The sequence below is a fragment of the Oryzias melastigma genome, linkage group LG1 (genome assembly GCF_002922805.2).
Source record: "Oryzias melastigma strain HK-1 linkage group LG1, ASM292280v2, whole genome shotgun sequence".
In the NCBI taxonomy this organism is placed as follows: domain Eukaryota; kingdom Metazoa; phylum Chordata; class Actinopteri; order Beloniformes; family Adrianichthyidae; genus Oryzias; species Oryzias melastigma.
Window position 1 is genome coordinate 16631141 of NC_050512.1, and position 21089 is coordinate 16652229.

The 21089-nt window shown below is 39.6% G+C and overlaps 1 protein-coding gene and 1 long non-coding RNA gene across 3 annotated transcripts in view; one reads left to right on the top strand and one right to left on the bottom strand.

The window, feature by feature from the left end:
• The window catches only part of bnc2 (basonuclin 2), a gene marked incomplete at its 5' end in the record, with an annotated part of 88355 nt that extends 70759 nt beyond the window's left edge, over positions 1-17596 (top strand). The window contains 2 exon segments of the mRNA XM_024289729.1: positions 3814-6215; positions 11316-17596. Of these exon segments, the coding sequence (XP_024145497.1) occupies positions 3814-6215; positions 11316-12129 (3216 nt within the window).
• Positions 1-21089, bottom strand: part of LOC112157151 — an 82724-nt gene that overhangs the window by 22472 nt on the left and 39163 nt on the right. The gene's annotated exons all lie outside the window — the stretch shown is intronic.

Here is a 21089-nt window from a genome sequence, read left to right on the forward strand (position 1 = left end):
ACCTCAAACACACACACACACATGCATGAAGCTTTAGTGCTGGGATTTAACTTTTATTTTTGCAACATCTTGTTTTTCTATCATTGCATTAGTATTTTTTTTATATTTATGGAGTTATTACAACTAGATGCTAAAAGACATGTCATCAAAATATGGCAAATATATATATAAATTTGCCATATATGAGAAATAAAAGACAAAAAAAAACGCACTTATTATCAGTGCCCCCATCCCTTTAAAATAAGTTAGAAATATGAAGCATAATATAATAATTCATTACTTATTTAATGAAATAAACAAAATTGTTTTTATCTCTATTGATCTAAATATCTTTGTGTTTTTGTGTAAAAAACAACTTTTAAATATCTTTGTTACCTGCAATTCACGGGACATTACAACGTCTCATCTTCCTCTACCTGCTGTGTGAAAGCCTTGAGGCTTATGTCCAAAACTGATACCTTTGATGAGAGGCCATTGAAGAAGAAATTTACCAAGATAACAGCATGTAAATCTTGACCTTTGTGATACTTACAAATGTCCCCCACCCGCACTCCTTTGCACTTCACCCTTTTTTTTTTTGGTTCATCACAAAGGAAGAGAAGGAATTCCTTGTTCACATATGACCTCTGACCTGCCATTGGGAAGCCACTGGACGAGCAGACTGTGTCTTGGGAGCTCTTGCCCTCTTATGTGATGGCTCCGGGCAGTGGGCTTCTCATGAACCCATTCCCCACGGCGTCTCCTCGCCACTAGCTTCTCTGCATTATTCATACTGCCCAATATGGAGTTGGAGAGGGAGGCAGAATATGGAAAAAGGAAGTGTCAAGGTTCAAGACCTTCTCAGATCACAAGGAACTTCTGCTTAACCTCCCTTGAAGTGGCAAACACAGGAAAAGCGCATGTGTGTGTGTTTTTTAAAGAAACTAGATCTGAGAGCGGGACTGGAGATCAATGGGGATTCCCTGGAGGCTCAGAGGAGATCACATGCACTGCAAGGTGATTGGCGAATCAATGTGGTTCCCATGGTTCACTTTGCCATTGTGAGAACTGATTTTCCCCATGGCAAGTGAACTGTCTTGTGATCAGTGTGGTTACTCTTGTGTTTGTATGGATCCGACAGGGCATCATCTAAAAAGACAGAAATTACACATTTTAGTTGCTTTTTCTATACATAGATCGATACAATAAATTATAAAAAAGGTTCTCTATTTGCTTAACTTGAAGATTCATTCAAATATGAGTTATGATTCATAAAACCCTCATGCATGTTAAGTTAATAACTCACCATGTAAGCTATGATAATGAGAATGCCCTGCCTCTTAATATGACCAATCAAATAAACTGCTAATTGCATAACCGTTGCATTTGTCTTAACTGACAGTTGTAGCCCAGCGCATGACAAGCCCATAATTTGCTCATCGTCGTTGTTGGCGGTTTATCTCACTCCTCACCCACTGCACAGCCCTCCAGCTCCACGATATTAAAGACAGCTGTGTATTCAGAATACAGTGCAGCAGCAAGGCGATAAATAAATACAAAGGTTTCCAGATTAGTTCTGGAAGACGTGAAGGCAGGCGGATAAAATAAACTAACAGCAGAAGCTGTCGGCCAGATAAAGTAGGGTACCCCATCGTCTCTCTCCTGTAATTATTGGCTAATAGTCATTAACCCGGCAAACAGAGGTTTAGCTGCATTGTTTAAAGGACTCTGGGATGCATAATGACGGACTAATATGTCATAGCACTATGGGAAATGGGGAGGGGTGGATTAATGAGATTTTACTGGAGGGAGTGTACAAGAAGAGGTGGAGCACGCTTGGAAAATATAGGGGGGGAGAGGGCCACATTAAGCTAATTGGAAGATGAGTGCCTACTTGTAAAAGTGCTTCCAATGGCATATTTGTTTCTTTAGCAGCATCACTAGGCTAATGCAGGGGAGTGGAGTTGCAAGACTTATAGCAGTAAAGATCATAGTGGCATGTGTTTGCCTTGAGGTGTGTGTCAACACTTATTAGATATGTATTTTAGCATAATTTATGCCTTTTATATTTGACTGTATCATCGTTTTTTATGTGAATTGATGTTTTTTTAATAGGGAAAAGTGACAAATTAGGATCACCCATGCCAGAAAATAAAGAGTACAAGTATTTTATTAATTGATGACAGGTTGGCCTTCATCTTTGTGTTTTTATGTAATCATTTCACCAAAAAAATGACGCAGTTTAAGTGCATCTTTACCTTTAAAAGTGAATTTACCACTAAGGAAGTACTTAGACACACCATCCATCATCTTAGCTCACTGTATCCCTTTTGGGGTCACTGTTGGGGGCATGCGGGGTTCACCCTGGACAGGTCACCAGTCTGTCGGAGGGGCTTAGGCACACAAATTCCAAATAAATTGCTCAATATCTTTTGTTTTATTTAAGGAGTAAAAATGTTGATGCAAAAATAGTTAAACTAGAAAATATATTGTGATAAAGGCACTTGAATAATTTAGTCTTGGTTTCATTGCATTAATTTGTATATACGGTTTTTATACACATTTAAAGATATATATATATAAAATAAAAAACATATATATAGCATATATTTTTAGAGTTAATCAACATTTGCTTTATTGTTAGCAGGGTAGATCATTCACAAATGACTGTCTTTAAACATTAAAGTGAAACTGATGGCAAGTAGATAGAAAAAAATGTAAATTATGTTATACTTAATCTGAACATGAATCTCCAGACATTTTTAAAACAAAAGAACTTTTGAACTTTGCAAATATACTCCTCTTTTTATTCAAAGACTAAATACTGCATTTAAAGATTTTCAAAGCTGAACTGGATACCTTATTGTGTTCAACTGTGTAGCGCAATTTGGTCCTCTTTGTGTGTGGATAATGCAAGACGGCCTCACTTCTTAGAAACACAATTTCTTAAGAAATCTTCTGGTAGTGGAACTATTTAAAGATTCACTTTTTAATTTGCTTTCATTTTTTTTCTTTCAGTTTAATCAAATGGAAGTACTAATGCCCAGATGGCCATGCAGTGTGAATAATAGTGCCCAGGCTAGAATTTAAAGTCATACCTCCAGGCTAAAACTCCAGAGCGCACACAGAATGAAAGTGTAAAATGTTTTTTAATGTATATTTAACAACAAAATACCCCAGTGACTATTGATGTTTCGTCTCAGAAGAATCTGTTTCTCCAGTATATCTGAGGGCATGATATGAAACCACTCTCACTTTTATTTTCTCTGTTTCTTCCTCTGTGTCTCTCCCATACGATCTCTTTTTTTGCTGTCTCTCTTTAAACATTTATCTTCTGTTTTCTCCTCACAGGGCCCTTTGTGCTTTGTGATGTTGGTTTTTACAGCTTTCTACTCACCAGTATTGCCATTTATCTTTTATAGGCGCCAGCAGCTAGGAGCACATAAGAAATGTTACCATTTCAGTATGACTAATTGTCATCGCTTCTATTACTCCCTTGATTCCACTTGTTACTGGTCTCCAAGGAGCCTGTATGTGAGCCATAGTATTTACACAGCATCTTCATGTTTCACTTGTAAATTCCCCTCTTTTTTTCCTGACAAATGCCCCATATCATAAGTTTCTTTAACATTATTACTATATATTTTTTTTCCTCCATTTGGATAGGTTCCTGACAAAAATGGAATGGCAAGGAGGAATTATTTTGCAATAAAACTCAGATAATTTTGTCTTATTGAAGCATCTTTATAATTAACCTGTTCCATGTTCTTTGAACATTGATATAATTCAGAATCTTTAAATATTTGTATTTTTCTGTCTTTTTTGGGCGTGTAGGATGCAGCAGGCAAGGTACTGGATCGCTGGACTATCATGTCCAGAGAAGAGGAGATTATCACCCTGCAGCAGTTCCTGCGCTTTGGTGAGACCAAGTCCATCGTAGAACTGATGGCCATCCAGGAGAAAGAAGGTCAGGCCGTTACAGTCCCCTCGTCCAAGACAGACTCTGGAATCAGGACATTCATTGAAAGTAATAACAGGACACGCAGCCCAGGGCTCTCCTCAATACATATGGAAAATAGTAGCCCTTCAAGCATTCACCACTTTGAAAATATCCCTAACAGTTTAGCATTCCTTCTGCCATTCCAGTATATTAACCCAGTCTCTGCTCCAATGCTTGGTTTGCCTCCAAACGGGCTCTCTCTGGAGCAGTCTTCCATGCGGCTCCGGGAGCCCAGCCTTTCAAATCAAGGAGAACAAGTGGAGACCAGTGAGTCAGAGGTGTCTCTATCACCGTTCCGCACTGGTCAGAGCCCTAGTCGAGGGGTTTTAGGAGCCATGAACAATAACACAGAACCCAAGAAAGAACCCAGCAACTGTGGATCACCAATTTCTCCTTCCCCTTCCCTTCAGCAAGCTCAGCAACAACAGCAAACACAGCTTCAGCAACAACAGCAGGGTCAACAGCAATCCCAAAGTCAACCTCAACAACTCAACAACCTGAGTGACCACCAGGTTCATCACCAATTTGTAAAAGACGAACCCTCCAAATCTATCTCGCACTCGACGTTTTCCTCCAAGATGCACCACCGTATGCGCCGCATGGGAACCACCTCACGAAAGGGTCGCGTGTGCTGCAACTCCTGTGGAAAAACCTTTTATGACAAAGGCACATTGAAGATACACTATAATGCCGTACACTTGAAAATTAAACACCGTTGCACCATTGAAGGATGCAATATGGTCTTCAGTTCTTTGCGCAGCCGCAACCGACACAGTGCCAATCCTAATCCACGGTTGCACATGCCCATGTTGCGCAATAACCGGGACAAAGACCTTATCCGTGCCAACTCGACCACTGGTACATCTGTCATCTCAAGCAGCAAGAATGGTGGCTTTACACTTACCAGCCCCGGGAGGCCACCACTGGGTTTCACTACTCCACCAGTAGACCCTTTGCTTCAGTCCCCTCTTCCAAGTCAACTGGTATTCCCTTCCCTTAAGTCGGTTCAGCCAGTTCAACCGGTGCCCCCATTTTATCGAACTCTAGTGTCCCCAGCAGACCTCGTCAGTTCCCCAGTGTCACTGCCAACCAGTCCCATCATGCCCACCACTACCAATAGCACCGCCTTGATGGACCAGCAACAGCAGTTACTTGCTGCAGCATCGGTTGCATCCCACAATAACGTACACATGTCCGAATCGGGTCCTGTGTCACACCGTCTAGCCACCTCCAATGCCAGTCAAGACCTCAGTATAAACAGTGACCCCACACCCAAAAAGAAACCTCGTAAATCCAGCATGCCAGTTAAGATTGAAAAAGAAGTGATTGATGTTGCGGATGAATATGAGGACAAAGATGAAGATGACGATAATAGTATACATCATAACCTCAATCATCAACACACATCTCTTCTGCACAACAACATCAAAATCAATGGAAACTGCAATAACAAAAACAACAACGGAAGTGGCACAGGACACCAAAGTGGGGGCAGTGGGCAGCATTCTCCCTCCCAGGATGAGATGAGCCCAGGCCTAGCTCTCAGAGGAATCATGAGGCAGAGTGAAGAGGAATGCAGAGAAGGGACTGGCAGTGACAGCAGGGGCGGTGCTTCTGAGCTACGGTGTATGGACAGCTTCACATCAGAGGATCAAGACAATGAGAGAGACTTTGAAAACGAGTCAGAAACCTCTGATTCAAAGATGTTCTACAGGGATGAGCTCATGGATGCAGATGAAGAGCAAAAGCACAACAGGGGTGGAAGGGGCCAGGACAAGGAGCAGGACAATGAAAGTGGCCATGAAACCCACATGAGAAAAGAAGTCGAAGGAAATGGCCATTCCTCGCCCTCCCCTCTCCATCCCCCCATCAAAATTAAAGAAGAACTCAACGATCCATCGTACGACATGTTCTGCATGAGCCAATACGGCCTCTACAATGGAGGCATGGCAGCAGCAGCGGCTGCCGCAGCGAGCATGGCTGCCCTGCATGAGAGCTGGCACCATATCTCCTCGATAGGATACGGTGCCAGTCCCCCCAAGTTCCCTTCTTCCCAATCACCGGAAGGGGATCCGTGTTCAAGTCCTGATCCCAAGATCTGCTATGTGTGCAAGAAGAGCTTCAAGAGCTCCTACAGTATGAAACTGCACTACAAGAATGTGCACCTCAAAGAGATGCACGTGTGCACTGTGGCTGGCTGCAACGCTGCTTTTCCCTCCCGACGGAGCCGTGACAGGTCAGTTCTACGTTTAATTTAGCATTTCTGTCTCATTACTTGTAAAATGTGGTTTGATTATACAAATATGCAATTTTTTAGGCTTTTAAACAGTGTTTTTTTAAGGCTTTGCTAGTTTTCCTGGTAGTTTTAAAAGATTTGTACAAATTCTAAAGAACAGTTAAATCAGAACTTTCTTACTTTTGGTTTCCTTTTTAAAGATCTCTTAATAGACTATCACTTAACATCTGTTAGTTAATTCAAAACCAAAAATAGATTCAAGGACATCTGCTCTAATTTCAGTTCAAGTTGAAAAGAGTTGAGTGGCATGAGCTGGAACACATACACATGTAGCCGAAAACCGTCTGTGTACGTCACCCCTCCAGCTGCGGCGTCTTGTTTACCTGCTCTCACTACCTCACCTTGTCACAGGAAGGTGAAGGCGCATATATTAACATCGAAAGCGGTTTGTCAAACCGCTGCATTTATTAGCGCATTAGGAGGTGAAGCTAACCTCATTCACCTGGGCTTGTTAGCACATATCAGTTCCAAACACACTGGCTGGAGCCGCACTGACAGGATGTGGATGACACAACTCATGCTGGAGGTGAAGCATTCTATAAGTGCCCAGAGGTAGTAAAGAATCCTAAAGATTTGGAGTGAAAAAAAGAAAAGTTTTCTTCTTTTACCGGTGTTTTTTTTTTTCCATAACAAGTGAATTTTCTATGTAGGGCCTTTTTTTTTTTCTTTCTTTTCTGCACATTACCTGGTTTCTTCAACTACCTTCCTGCACCCAAACTTGCTCATAATTTTCTTCACTAAGCCTTTTATTACATTTGCTATTTTTGTGGCTTCTGTTCCTGGCACTGTTTTTTCATTAGCCGCACGTAAATGGAGCTGGTGATTCTCAGACTCTATTATGGTGGATATGAGAGTGTAACAGGAGGTGCGGAGCAGGAAGGTTTGCGTCCGTAAATGTGAAACCCTGCTGCTCACCTAACACAGCTTTGCAGACAACAGCAAAAATTGTAGAAGTGTTATAGCATGTGTTGCCTCTCTGCAACTTAATGTCACCACTGAGTGCGTTAGGTCCCATCTAGGCTTAAAGAATCGTTAATGCTTGAGGTAAGGCTATAGTCTCTGCCCCGCAACATGTGCACCCCAATATTTAAAAAAAAAAAAAGTAAAAAAAAAAACTGAACTCCAGAAAAACACATAAGCATATTGAAGTAATAAAAAAAACAAAATTTTCCAAATGTGTTTTTGAGTCAGTTTTGCAAAGATGCGTTAACAGTTTCTTTTCACCTACATTTCCCTACAGCATATGGGACATATTACTGCCCTGCAGGTTCAAACAGGGAGCAAAACAACAGAAAGTGGAATCATGCAGAGCAGGAGAATCCTGTGGCTTCCAGATGACTCAGTACCCATCAAATCTGTCTCTGTGTAATCCCCTAATGACTTAATAAGCATTTAAGTGCAATTAATGCAAACAAAATTACAACATATTGTTGTGTGTGTTTTTTTTTCTGTGCATTTGTTGGGGAAACTGCAAGGATAATTGAACAAAATTAAAAATGTTGCTTGTAAACTTGATATATTCTTTCTCTTGATTAGATTTGTTGACTATGATGTTCATGCATGCAAATACTGAGGTCTAAAACAATAAAAGCAGATGAAAATAAACTTAATAACTAATTTTTTCTTAAATAATAGAGTTTTAAGCCATTTTATTTTGATTAATTGCCTGCTGCTATCTATCACGAATCAGGAATGTCCTCTACTTATCTGGAAGAAGGCAAAAAGCCAAAGACCTGATATCAGAAAGCATCAAAGCCTTCAGAGGAGGGTTGGATTGATCTTAGGAAGAAAACAACCAGTTGCTGATAGCTCCGCAGGAACATATTTTGTGCGAATACCCCTAAATTCCTTCCATATCCGAACATTTACACAGACCGCACACACTTATACAAAAACAGATAATTTTCTTTGCCCTGAAGCAGGCATGTAATGTGAGTACTTTTCAGTATAAAACAGAGAGCAGTTTAAGTGTGTGTGTTTTACTGTGTACAGTGAAGTGGTTTCCCTAAGCCTCCTGGCTGACTTCTTGCACAGTGGTAAATAATTGCATATTTATTTTGGGAGCGATGAAGAGGCTGCATGATAAACTACCAGAGAGGTGTACACCACTATTCATCACTATTATTAGTCTGCTTTATAATTCTTTACTGCAACAAAACTTTCCTTGTTTATCATATGTTTACTATCCGGTCCAACTTTTGCTTTAACCTTCACCCCAGTGGGTTATGTCTTTGCTGCCACTGTAAGCAGGTGGCCTTGCTATTCTCAAATTCCCTGGATGCGGGCGCGCAAAGTCCGTGGTCCCTGCATGGGCCACTGCAGAGGGAGAGAATGAAGGTTAATTATGTCAGAGAGTCTCTTTCCTCCCCTCTCCTTCCTTTCTCCGTCTTCCTCCTTTTCCCTTGATCCCCTCACGCCATGTGGGCCCGACTCCTCTGCTACGCAGCCAGCTCTGTGGTGTTTTAATTCGTATAAACAAAGGACATGCTGCTCTTATAGAGAAGGCGATGGAAAACATTTATTTAACATAAGCGCAAAAGGAAAAACACGGACAAGAACCTCCATTTTTACTGCTTAACAAAGTGTTTCACGTTGCATGGAATACAATTAAACAAATTAATATTTAAATAGTCAAAAATGACCCCAATTAAAATGCTTTAAAAGCAAAAAATTGAAACAGGACTGCAAATAATTTTGAATCACAGCTTTTTTCTTTTTTTTTTTATTCCTTAATAATTTGAAATTTGCATTCCTAAAAGGCCAAAATGATGCAAAATAGGTAAAAGAATGATAAATGTTAGTAAAATTCCTGTCCTCCCACACACACCCAAAACCTCATAACCCACCCGAAATGACAGGAAAGACAAAGAACCTCTGGTGTCAGTCTGATTCAGCTAGCCCCTCTGTCTCATTTACACATTATGAGTCATTTAGATGACATACACAGGTGTGGATATATATACGTACACATTCACACCGACACAAAAGCAAGGGCAAGGGCCATCAGATGAGCCTAAAGATGATTAACGCCAGTTGGGACAGGCACACTCTCACTCTGCCTCCTCTGCACAGTCAAAAATGGCCTCTCTGGAGGCCTCCCCCATCTTTTGGACGAAGATGAGGCTGTCAAATTAGTTTGCCAGCCACATTACTGGCCAACAGGGAGGCACTGTTGAGAAAGGGGGGGTTGAAAAGACAGAACACGCTTGAATAGCATACTGAAGAGGAGTGATAGAGGTGGAGGGATAGAAGGGAGTGAAAAACGGGGCAGAAAGTCTAAATCTGATAAATGAAAGGACGAGGGCATTATGTCCTCTGTGTTTGAATACAGTTAACTTATTTTGATTGTTCTGGGAAAGGAAGCGCCGCCAACACAGAGGCTGAATATCAGTTTTTTATTATAATGACCATAAATACGTTTCTTCCTTTTGATATAAAGGTCTAAAAGGTGCAACATTTTAACCAATTTTATTGTTTTATTTTGCAACAATAGTTTTTTTTTTATGTTACAAATTTGGAGCGACATATTTTTAAAATGGGTTCTACTTACTGCATGTTATTTAGCTTGTTTGACTTTAGTAGGTAGACATTGTTATTTTAGAGCTTATTAGCAGTGAGAAGGTGTTGTTTTACAGTTGGAGACATGTTACTATGGACCTGCCTACCTGAGCATCATCGACAGCATCCAGACCTTAACCCACCAAATCTCTGTTTCCTTAGAAACTGTGCTTTTTTTGTCAGGAACACAATTTTTTCGGATTTTAGAACTGTGCACTCACACAGATTCGAAAAACAAAAATGGTGCGCCACTGACAATAAATCAGTAACAAATTTAGTTCACAAGTTAAAGGTGAAAAATTAGAAACAATTAGGTTTTTTTTTTTCAATTCCTACTGTACGAAATAATCAAGCACAAGCACAGTTTTTTTTACGCTCCCTCCCAACAATGCTGACGATGCTCGAGTGGACGGGCTCCTGGTTGCTTGGTTCACAGAAAAGGGTCCCTCAAATGAATGTATTTCTACCTCTTGCAGGACAATGTCGGATAGGGAAGTAAATAATTAAAGGAAAGGGACCCTTTTTGACTGCATCAACCCTGCCACTGCTGGTAAGCTCTACAATCCATTGTGACTCCATTTTTTTTGCCCATCCTGATAAGGATGACTTTTTTATTTTTACTTTTTGGTAATTTGGTTTGCTTTACACACATGTGCCCTCCCTGCATGGAAACCCTTCATATTAAAGGCTCTTAGTGTTTGCACATTGTTGTCACCTGATCTGAAGAATCAATGGGAGAGGAGTAGGCCTTGTGTTTGTTGTACTTGACAATGGTCATTGGTTGCTTTTTTTGTGCTGTTTTATTGTGTCATGTGAAGTGTACACCCCCCATTTTTTAAAATCACAATTGTGGTAAAAAGGTAATGATCTACAATTTAAGCCCATTTCACCTTGCACCTTTAGCATGGCTGCGTGTGCTAACTGAATGTGTTCTGGCTTGAGCATGGCTTTGGTGGCTGACTTTGTCCTTGGGCCGTGACACCTTGTGTGATACAGCTTTCCTTGTGTTTGGACAAAATCTCTGTCTTAATGGAATCCAGTGCTGCATAAAGACGTGTTCATTGAGGTGCTCGATTAAGCCACCTCCAATAGAGAATGAATGCGAGAACGCTGTCAGGGCCTAGTGCTAATATGCTATCCAGTTCCCCTCGATTATCACATTACCACTGCTCGAATCAATTGATAAACTCCCATTCAATATGGTGGAGTATTTAATTGAGTCGGTCTATTGGATTTGAGTGCTGTGCAGAGCAGACATGCTGACAGAGGTAAACACTAGCAGGATGCTCTGTCTCATTGCTACATTTTTGTACTTTCTCAGAGGAAAGCTGCAGGACGGATGTCTCTTTTTGATGTGATTTTCATTGTATCTGAAATAATATTAAAAATTACCTGATATAAAGAAAAACAAAATGTTTTTAAATGTTGATGGTGTCTATGAAGTCATCTAAGTATCTTGTATTGATTGTCTTCTCAAATTAGGCACAGCTCCAACATCAACCTGCACCGAAAACTGCTGACCAAAGAACTGGATGACATTGTCTTGGACCCCCGACTCACGCCACTGCCCAAGGACCTGCAAGCTGAGCTGCTGGCCAAGATCTACGCTGGGCATCATACAGGCTTGGACCCCTTGACCAGACTTGGCATCGGAGCCGCCGGCCTTCGGTTCCCCGGTCTGCCCCACAATGGCCATTCCCTTATGAGCAACGAATACCCTCACCATTCTCTACACCAAGAACTGAAAAGCCACCACGCCAATGGCTTCTTGCAGGTCCAGCCAGATGATTACATGGTGTTGGACCTGAGCACCACATCCAGTGTTCAATCTAGCAGCAGCGTCCACTCCTCACACGAGTCAGAAGAGGGCAGCGATGAGGGCATCCTGTTAGATGACCTTGAGGAAGAAATAGAAGAAGAGGAAGAGGAGGGCAACAGCGATGGCGAGGACTACTCCCAGCGGGCCGAGGAGCGGGGCGAAGGGGGACATCAGGATGAAACCGGAGAAGTAAGAGAAGGACGAGGTGAGGGTTTGGATCCTTCCTCGCCATTCCTCCTTTCATCCACGGGGGCAAGTAATGGCAGCAGTGGTGGGATCCTCTGTAACATCTGCCACAAAATGTACAGCAACAAAGGGACCCTGCGAGTGCACTACAAGACTGTGCACCTGCGCGAGATGCACAAGTGCAAAATCCCAGGTTGCAACATGGTGTTCAGCTCTGTGCGCAGCCGGAACAGACATTCTCAAAACCCCAACCTCCATAAAAACATGCCCTTCTCTACAATAGTAGACTGAAAAACGACTTGCAACTCAACCCTCCTGTCAGTCTGCCCACTCATCCCCTCATCCTTCATCTTTATTTCTCCTTTAATTAGCTATTAGTTTCGGCACAGGACCATCAAATCCAAGCAACATGCCTGTATTCTTCCTTGCTCTACTTTGTAAGTCAAGACATTTCTATCTCCATTTATAAAGTTATTTAACTCTAAATGCAGTTTATCATTGCGTGCGTTGACTTTTCCTTATCTGGAAGAAAAGGATGACATTCATAGGCATGGAGTATGCTTTGTATTAAAAAATGTTTTACATCATAGGCCCCCTTTACCTGTTCTTTTCTACCTTTCTGTGTACGTCCATCTCCAAAGAACCCACTCAAACTCTCATTTGTGAGTTTGCCTGCAGAAACTATAGTATTGAAAAAAAAAGAAAACTTTCTTGTTGTATTTGTGTAATTATACCTTTTAAACGAACCCCTTACAAAAGCATGACAGCTCCATATGTAAATATTGTCCCAAGAGGCTTTCGTTGTGAGAGTTGTGTTGATGGTTGTTGGCTTCTTTTTTCTCTCCTTATGGTTTTTATGTTACAGCCAAGTACAATACTTCAGCTGTAGGCAAGAAAGAGGTAGCATCTTAAAAAGCTTGACTCATTTATGTTCGCTTCAACAAAGAGTTTAAAACTGAGTCCTATGGGGAAAAAAAGAATATCATGTGACTTGTTTTAAGTGCTTGTTAAATATTCAGAGTTTGCCGGCATGCTTTTTTAGGCTCCAACACTGATATCATTCTCTGTATTTCTATAGAATTTTTTTTTGTGTCTGTTATGTTTATGAGCTTAAGTATACCAATTCAGTTTTTTGCACTTTGCATCTATAAAAGGGGATGTGTAATATTATTATAAAGAGGACTTTTGCGATGGTAAATTTGGGTGTTTCTCAAGGTCATTGGTGGCTACAGTGCCAAGGGAGGTGACACTGCCTTTAAGATATTTGTGCCAGTTTTTCTTTTTTTTTTTTTTTTCTTTTTGCACGTGCATAATTTTAAACACAGCATCAAGACATAAAGTACTTAAGTGATTAAATCTTCCCCATGACTCTTAAGCTACGTTTACACCAGGTTCGGAAATGTGCGTTTTGGCTTCCGCTTTCAATGATAAGACTCAAATTTGGACGTCACTCCCACTCGATGATGTCATCAAAAGTCACTGGTTAGCTACGTAAGCGCAGAGATGCCAACTTTTGGGAAAATACATAAAATCGGTTTTCTAACATTAAAAGTCATTACTTACATTTATATGTAAACTTCTGTGCTTTCGAGTACACCCACGTGAAGAAATGGGGTTCATCCACGTGGCGGAGGGCTCTGCATCTCTCCACAGTGAGGGTTAGCCCTGACAAGAACTATTTCGGACAACTCTACCACGTCAAATGCTCCTCCAATTGGAGGGGTAGGGAGAAGTTGTAGGGGTAGGAGGAGAATGTATGCAAACGCGAGCATATATGCGTTTTGGGATTCAAATTTCTTGCATTCAAGCATTGACTGTTATTAAGTCTGTTTCCGGGCTCTATGTAAAAAAATGGGCTGCAATTGAATGTGTGGTAAAAGTTAAACCAGTTGAACTTTGGCCAATCAGGAATTCGAATTTGGTAGTGACGTATATCTGGCGTCATTTTCAACACACAGACATAACGACCATTTGATATTTGATCATGAAGGAGAAATTAACAGCAGTTTACCCCAGTTGGAATTATATGACACCAAGTCTTTCATATATCAGAATAGAGCTATGAAAGAAAAAGCCCGGAGCGAGATTTGCATCGCTTCAAAATGTTACTCTAAGCCTTTTCCAGCTTTGAGTAGATGCGCTAGTTTGGGGTAGTCAGTTCAGTGTAAACACCGTCCAGTGCATTCTTGAACTGCCACACATGCCCGGTGTGTACGTAGCTTTAAAAATCTTTGAAAATTTGGTGTGAATAATTTTGATCCCAGACAGGTCAGTCTAACTGCTGTTTCACAAACAGGGAATTTAACAAAATAAAGTCACCATTGCTGAAAATTGTGCTTCAACTTACGTATGTGACTATAAAGAGAAAGGAACAAAAAAAAAAAATCCTTCAACTGTGACCAAAACATGAGTGTTTAAAATAAAGCTCTTTCAGTGGGACGTAGCGATAGGGTCATCACGCCCATTTCGGTCAATCTCACTCACTTGAGTCTTAAAACTTTTGCTGTGAAAAGTTGCTGGAAGTTAGCATTGCTGAGTGCCGCCGTTGAGACACGCTCTATTAAAGGTTTGCCATTTTTCATCTCTCTTTTTTTTAACGTGCCAATTGCTGACTCATGGTACAAATATTTCAAATTATTGGACAAACTAGCCAAGGGAAAGGGTATTTATTAGAGGGGGATTATATCTTCATTGAGATGTTTTGTCCAGTGAACAATAATATTGTAAAAAGACAATTGTTAATCAGTTGGACTTGTTTATCAGTGTATTCGCCATGTGCTACTTCAAAAGGAGATATCTTCCTCAACTGGTGCTACCCGCAGCGGGAACATATGCAGTGTTATGCGGTGTGCTGTATAGTATTCACCTTCCATTTATGTTTCATTTTTCCCAGTTCAAACTTTAGTCATAATGCTGTAAAGACATGACCTATTTTATTAAATGTTTTTTAAATACACAAACTCGAAACACATGCGGTTTCTTAGTTGTCTTTTTAGAGATGAGAGGGCAGGACAGCGAGGGCTGAAGCTGATGGAAAGGTTGCGGAGGCGGAGGGCTGACTAGGGAGGAAAGGATGACAGGAACAATCATTAAAAATGTGCTGCTTCTCTGTTACCTGGAGGCGTCCCGCCATCCCAGCTTCTTCTGTCTAATAACTCACATGTCACATCGTTACACTGCCAGGCGTCAAGGGTGCTGACAGGACTGTGACACTGACAGTAGAAGAAAAGAAAGAAAGGAAAGCCGCGGCGCGCTGTGAACAATTTAATTTCACTCAGTCAATTAGGTTGGAATCAATTCATTTTCTATGTGTGCTTATTCTCCTGCAGGGAAGATTGTAATTTAATTCGCATCCTTCCTTTTGCCTGTGTTTTCCTTTTTGTCTGTCAGAGCTCAGTCATTTAACAGCTGCCTCATTCGTTTCTTCCACCCGCTACTCCCTTGCCGAGTCCACGCGCCACAGCGCGGATCCTACGGGGACACACACTAATACTGTATGCTTAAGTTCAGCAGACGGCCATGGCATTGAAAAAAAAAAAAGGATGGGTAATTGCCTGTTTATCCCAAGTGAAGGGAAAATTGAGTACAGGAACCCCAGCCTTCTCCCTGGAGTGGGTTTCACAGAGCCGCTCGCCGCCTCATTCACTCATTCGCTCCCTCAGGTCCCTATTCTGGCGCAGGAAAAAAAAAGTGGTACTGCGGAAACCCTGCTGACAGCTGCCTCTCTAGCAGACAACAGAGGAGCAAGCTCAGGACAACAAACCCGAGATCACTCATTTCTGCTCATTTAGTTTACTGAAACAAAACATTTGCACACAAAATAAGGCCTTTTGCTCAATGAGAAGATACAAAAAATCTTCATTTACAGCAGAAAACCCATTTGTGTTACAAAAAGATGACACAATTATATATATATATATATATATTATATATATATATATATAATTTTGAGAAGTACTTAATTCTGTAAATTAGGTCATTTTAGACACCAAGTTTCCCAAACTTGTGGGCAAAAGGGTGTCTGCATGAAAGCAGCAGTGAGGCACACGAACCAGGAATATACTGATTTGGCCACAGATAATTTGATAATTTTGGAAAAACCAAATAAACCATTTTCTCTCATATTTTATCTGTTAACTGTCCATGTGATTACATGCACCAAACTCTGCATATTTGATCTTAATGCAAAAAATGCATGCAAGTTTAATATAGTTAAAAGTATGTAATGTGATTACTTTTCAGTTGCCCTTTGCTGTCAAGTTACAATTTTAAGGAAAAGATGTCAGTTAATTAAAAAAATCTGCTGTTTAGAAAGTAAAATAATAGCAATTTATTGTGTCTGTTCTCAGTAATTGTTATAGTACACACAATTGTTATGTCCTTTTACATAATTATAATGATAAGAAGACAAAGCAAACAAAAAATAACTGATGTCAGAATTAATAAAGATAAGTTTTGAATACGTTTTTCAAAAAGAGCGGGTAAAAGAACAGAAATTTGAATATAAATCTATCAACAATCTTCCAGAAATACATTTTACTTTAGAACAGAAATATGTTTTTTTTTCAATTGAAGGCGTATTCAATTTAAACTAATTCCACCAACTAAAGTTAATCTTTATATGAGCAGAAATTAAAGCTTTAAAAGGAAACAAGTATTACTTAAAAAACAAAAAAAAGTGTTTCGCTGGTTTGTGAGGGGGGAAGGTGACCAGAATCCTTGCAACTGTCTTATGCAGAACGATGAGGCCACATGCAGACATTTGCACTCCTGACACCCTCCAAGAAATGACGACAGACATCCCTAATCCTTATAAGGAGCCTTTACTGGGTTTAATGTTTTTAAATTCTCCAGGTTAAAATTCATTCTGCTGCATATGAAATGCGCTTTTGGACAACATAGATCTTAAATATTTGATCCAAGCAGCATTTAACATCAGTTTGGTTTTGTTTAAACCACTGAGAGGGAGAGGGGGTGGAAGAATGTCTCACTGGTTAATTGCTGTCCATTTCCGTCTTGTCACATTGTCACAGAATGAGTGAAGTGTACCATGAGGATGAGAGGCGACACTGCATGCAGTCAATGTAGCTTATAGTTCAAACTGAGGTACTTTTCTTCCATTTAAAATATGCAGACAGAAGCCGGTTTGTGTCTAAAGAAAGTTCCCTCATAAATTTCAACTGGAATATGTAAAATTTGTGTTTAAAAAAATGACAATTCTCAAAATGTTTTCCATTCTTTTTTCAAATATGTTTTGCAGTCTTAAAGCATTTAGTTGTGAGACATAGTAAATTTACATTTCTGCCATCTCTTGTGTTTTTGTGTGTCCCAATGCATTCGTTTTTGTCTTTAAAAAGCCTATCCTATAGCGCTGGCACTCAACAACGTTGCATGGCTACAAAATCGCACTGCAAAGAACCAAAAGAGCAAAGGAGCTTGTGTCACTTTGTTGTCAAAAGGGTAATTTGGAAGCCTCATCGATACTGTATGTTACTTAAGGAGGTGTTCCCCATATGTGGACAGTAAAAAAAAAAAAAAGAAAAAAAAAACTTTTTAAAAGACTGTTTTGTTTTTTTTTTTCTTTTTAGCTTTTCTTGTATTTGTCTCTGTATCATAACTGTCTTTGGTTTTTGCATAAAATGCATAAGGGTTTTGGGATGTAAATGGAATTTTATTCATATTTTGTCCAAATACCTCTTGTAATTTGTATCAAAATTCTTGTACAATTTTTATATTAAAGATTTATCAGTGACTGGCATTTTGTCATTGCTTTATTTAATGAACCTTTGGCTCATAAAACAGCTCTCTATGATATGATATGCTTTATTTAAGCCAAATACAGTGAAAGAGCGATTATCTGTAATATACAGACATAGCAGCACAAAAAAGTGTCAGTCAAAGCCATTTTAAGAAGACGCTGTGATTTCAGCACATTTTCCAGACCTTTTTAATTACACTACGATAAAAATCATCAGGGAAAAGGCTATCTTGACCAATTAGTGGACGATTAGATTAATAGAGTTATTTAAAGATGTTCTGGCATGAGGAGATGGTGCTACTGTAGTTAGCAAATTAGTTAGATGGTCACTGTAGGGATGAATAAAGGACAAAGTACTTTTTTCTGATTACATGCTGAAATCAAATTAAAGAGGCACTGGTGACAAAACCCGGAAGGAATAAAATCACAGAGGTTTTTTTAATTTATCATGATGAAACTTTCATGGAGTTGGTACAATCAGGCTTTTGGTGAATGTTCTTAAATGTAAGATGGTGTTATGATTGAATAAATACAAATAGTGAAAAATATTGAAATTGTTGAAACAAAAACTATGTGAAAGTGACGATCAAAATCTGACGAGAGATTTGGACGTAAGAAACCAGTGCTGTCTCGCCACCAGGAGTCAGATCACAAACAAAGATCATGTTTCAGCTACAAGCTCCTGCTTGCTTTGGAAGCTAAAATGAGAATAACGTCTACTTCCTTCAATCAGCAAGAGCAGACGTGATATGGACCTCACTGACCTTGAATTAGACACCAATCTTTCACGTTTAGTACTGGCACAAAACACAAAAACAAACGTTTACGTTTTTCATCTAAAGGTGCAGATTTGCTTAATTATTGTAACCCATTGCGTCTGCACTGAAACATAGGTGTCTTTCCACAGTAACCACCAACTATGATGGAGAGGATGATTTGGTCACACAACAGGAATATTCCTGGTATCTAATGAATGACTTGTTTAAAGTCTCTTTGTTCCACAAAGCTGAACTTTAAGTCTTGTAATCTTGAGAAGTGTGTTTGTGTGCATTAAAGGGTTCACCCCCAGCAAGTATTGAGATACATTGTATACAGGTTTTCAGCTCTTCTATGCGTCATCAGCATAAAAAGACATATTCTTATTTACCAACTGTGAGGTTTTCTGCAAACAAATGTACTTTTTAAAGCCCATTTCCAATGAACATTGTTTTTGTAGCATTTTTCTCATGACTGAGGATATATATATATATATATGAAAAATCAGCACAAAATTGTTTTTTTGAGTATTCCCTATTCAAATCATTGTAGATCATGAGCAGTTCCAAAAATCCTGTTAGAAAAAATTTGTAGACGTGATGTAGAAGCTACTACGACATGCTGCAAGCTCCCTACTCCCATCCATTCCTATGCAGGCGCTTATTGACCAACAGATCCATGTTTGTTTTCATTGTCCAAACTGGCATCTAGCTCAAAACTTATGGTGCCATCAAGCTAACGTTGCACCGGTAATGTTAGCTTGGGGTTGTGAGGTCCTGGCAGGAGAAAGTGCAGACAGATGGGTATCGGGAAGAAGAAGCGGGCTTACTCCATATGAACAGTCAACCCCACAACTCTGAAGCAAAAATCTAATGAATTACTGCCTCTCTGCAGAAACTATGTCCTAGCAGCTGACACAGATTTTGATTTTGGCTAAAAACGGGATACTCATAATTAAAGTCCCCCTCCACTGAAAATCATTTGATTTTTGCATCTCAGAGTATTTCTCCTTTTAAATCACTGTCAATCAAACTGTCGCAGACAGGCTCTGTTTGAATTAAAGAGCCGTTTTTACATCACAACAGCTAGGTTGCACACTTGCAAAACTCCTCATCTGGTCCGGCTAGCATGTCTAGCTCAGGTGCTGGAGAAGAGAAGATGGTATCTTCCCATTGACTGCAGTCAAATGAGCCGCTGTTTGTATTTCCGTGGTCAAATCAGCCGCCACTGGATTTTTTGTGAGTTTCATACAATCCTTAGGGTAGCAGGACTGCGAATGCTGGAAAATCTCTGCGAGGCTCCACGGAGTTTCTTGATGTGACCACGGAAATGTGAACAGCGACTCATTTGACCGCAGTCTTTTGTAATAAGTTTAGTCCAAGTAACTCTTCACTTCCTCGTCTGAGCTCAAAACGATACGCCTGGACATTACTGATACTGCTTGACATTTTTATGTAGCAGCGGTGAAGATTTACACTAGCAAGACACAGAGCTATCATAATCAGACTGGGGGATCAGGGGCGGGGCTACTCAGTTCAGCACCAAAAGCCACGCCCCCTCAGAGGGGATTTTGGAAACGAGGCTTCAAATCAACATGAATAGTGACTTTTTAAGACATTTAGGCTGTGGGATTTTGGTTAAAAACATCATAATTAAAACACTACTGGTAATGTTTTTCAAAATAAATAAAATTGTCACACTTTAAAAGACCACTGTAAACACTTTTACAAAAGATAATTGGAGTGTGACTTTAAGGAAATTGTGAGAAAAAAATAAATACAGCTGACTTTCATATTTTCCTGGGATAACTGATGCATTTGTTGCCTTGTTATCTGGATGCTGGAAATGCTGGAACCTACAGTAACTTTGTTCTTTGTGAGAACTGTGTCGTTTCGCTTGATTTGTTTGATTTCAGTTCTGTTTTCTTGGTTCTTGTCATGATTTGTTTTCAGGTTTTTCCACATCTCAGTCACACCAGGTTCAAGTTTTCCACCATCCATAGCTGTCCTTGTTTAAGTTCATCATTCTCAGCATAATAACGTGTTTTAGGGTCATCTGCTTTTTCACAATTTTTGTGTCACCCTCATCTCTCAGTTTGTTCATGTTTAACTTTATTTATTAAAATTTTTACATTGCCACAAAGCAATGGTATCCTGCATTTTAGGACTTCATGTACACCACCAGTTCCAGACAGTTTAAAAATTTTAACTTACATTTGTTACTCCAAACTTATTTAAAGAGTAATACGTTTTTAAGTAAAAATGTAAGTGCTGGGAATATAGCTTATGGGCTGAGGTGAAGGTTGCTTATCCACAACACTAGCATTGATTGATGTGAAGAACACCAACCTTCAGCCTTTTTTCTTTCTTTTAGCATCAATAACTATTGTAAACAGGCTTGAGTGTTTAGGTTGTGTAGGTCACAGGACTACGCTCAAAGAAATTAAAGTTTGATTCCAAGGTGAGTTTATTTATTTATTTTTTTAATAACTTCTGGCTCCAACCATCTGTTCAATATTAAATGATCTGATTCTGAGTAATTCTTTTACTTCCACACATCATTTACACCTACATTTCTTATGAAATTGAGTATTATTTGGTAAAGTAAACAAAAAAAAAATATAAATTCTATTAAAAAACTATTTTGTTTTGTAATTAGCTGTAGACTAATAAATCCAAGCAGAAAAAATATGTTAAAAACCTGTATCAAAAGAAACATGATAAGAATATATCTGTAC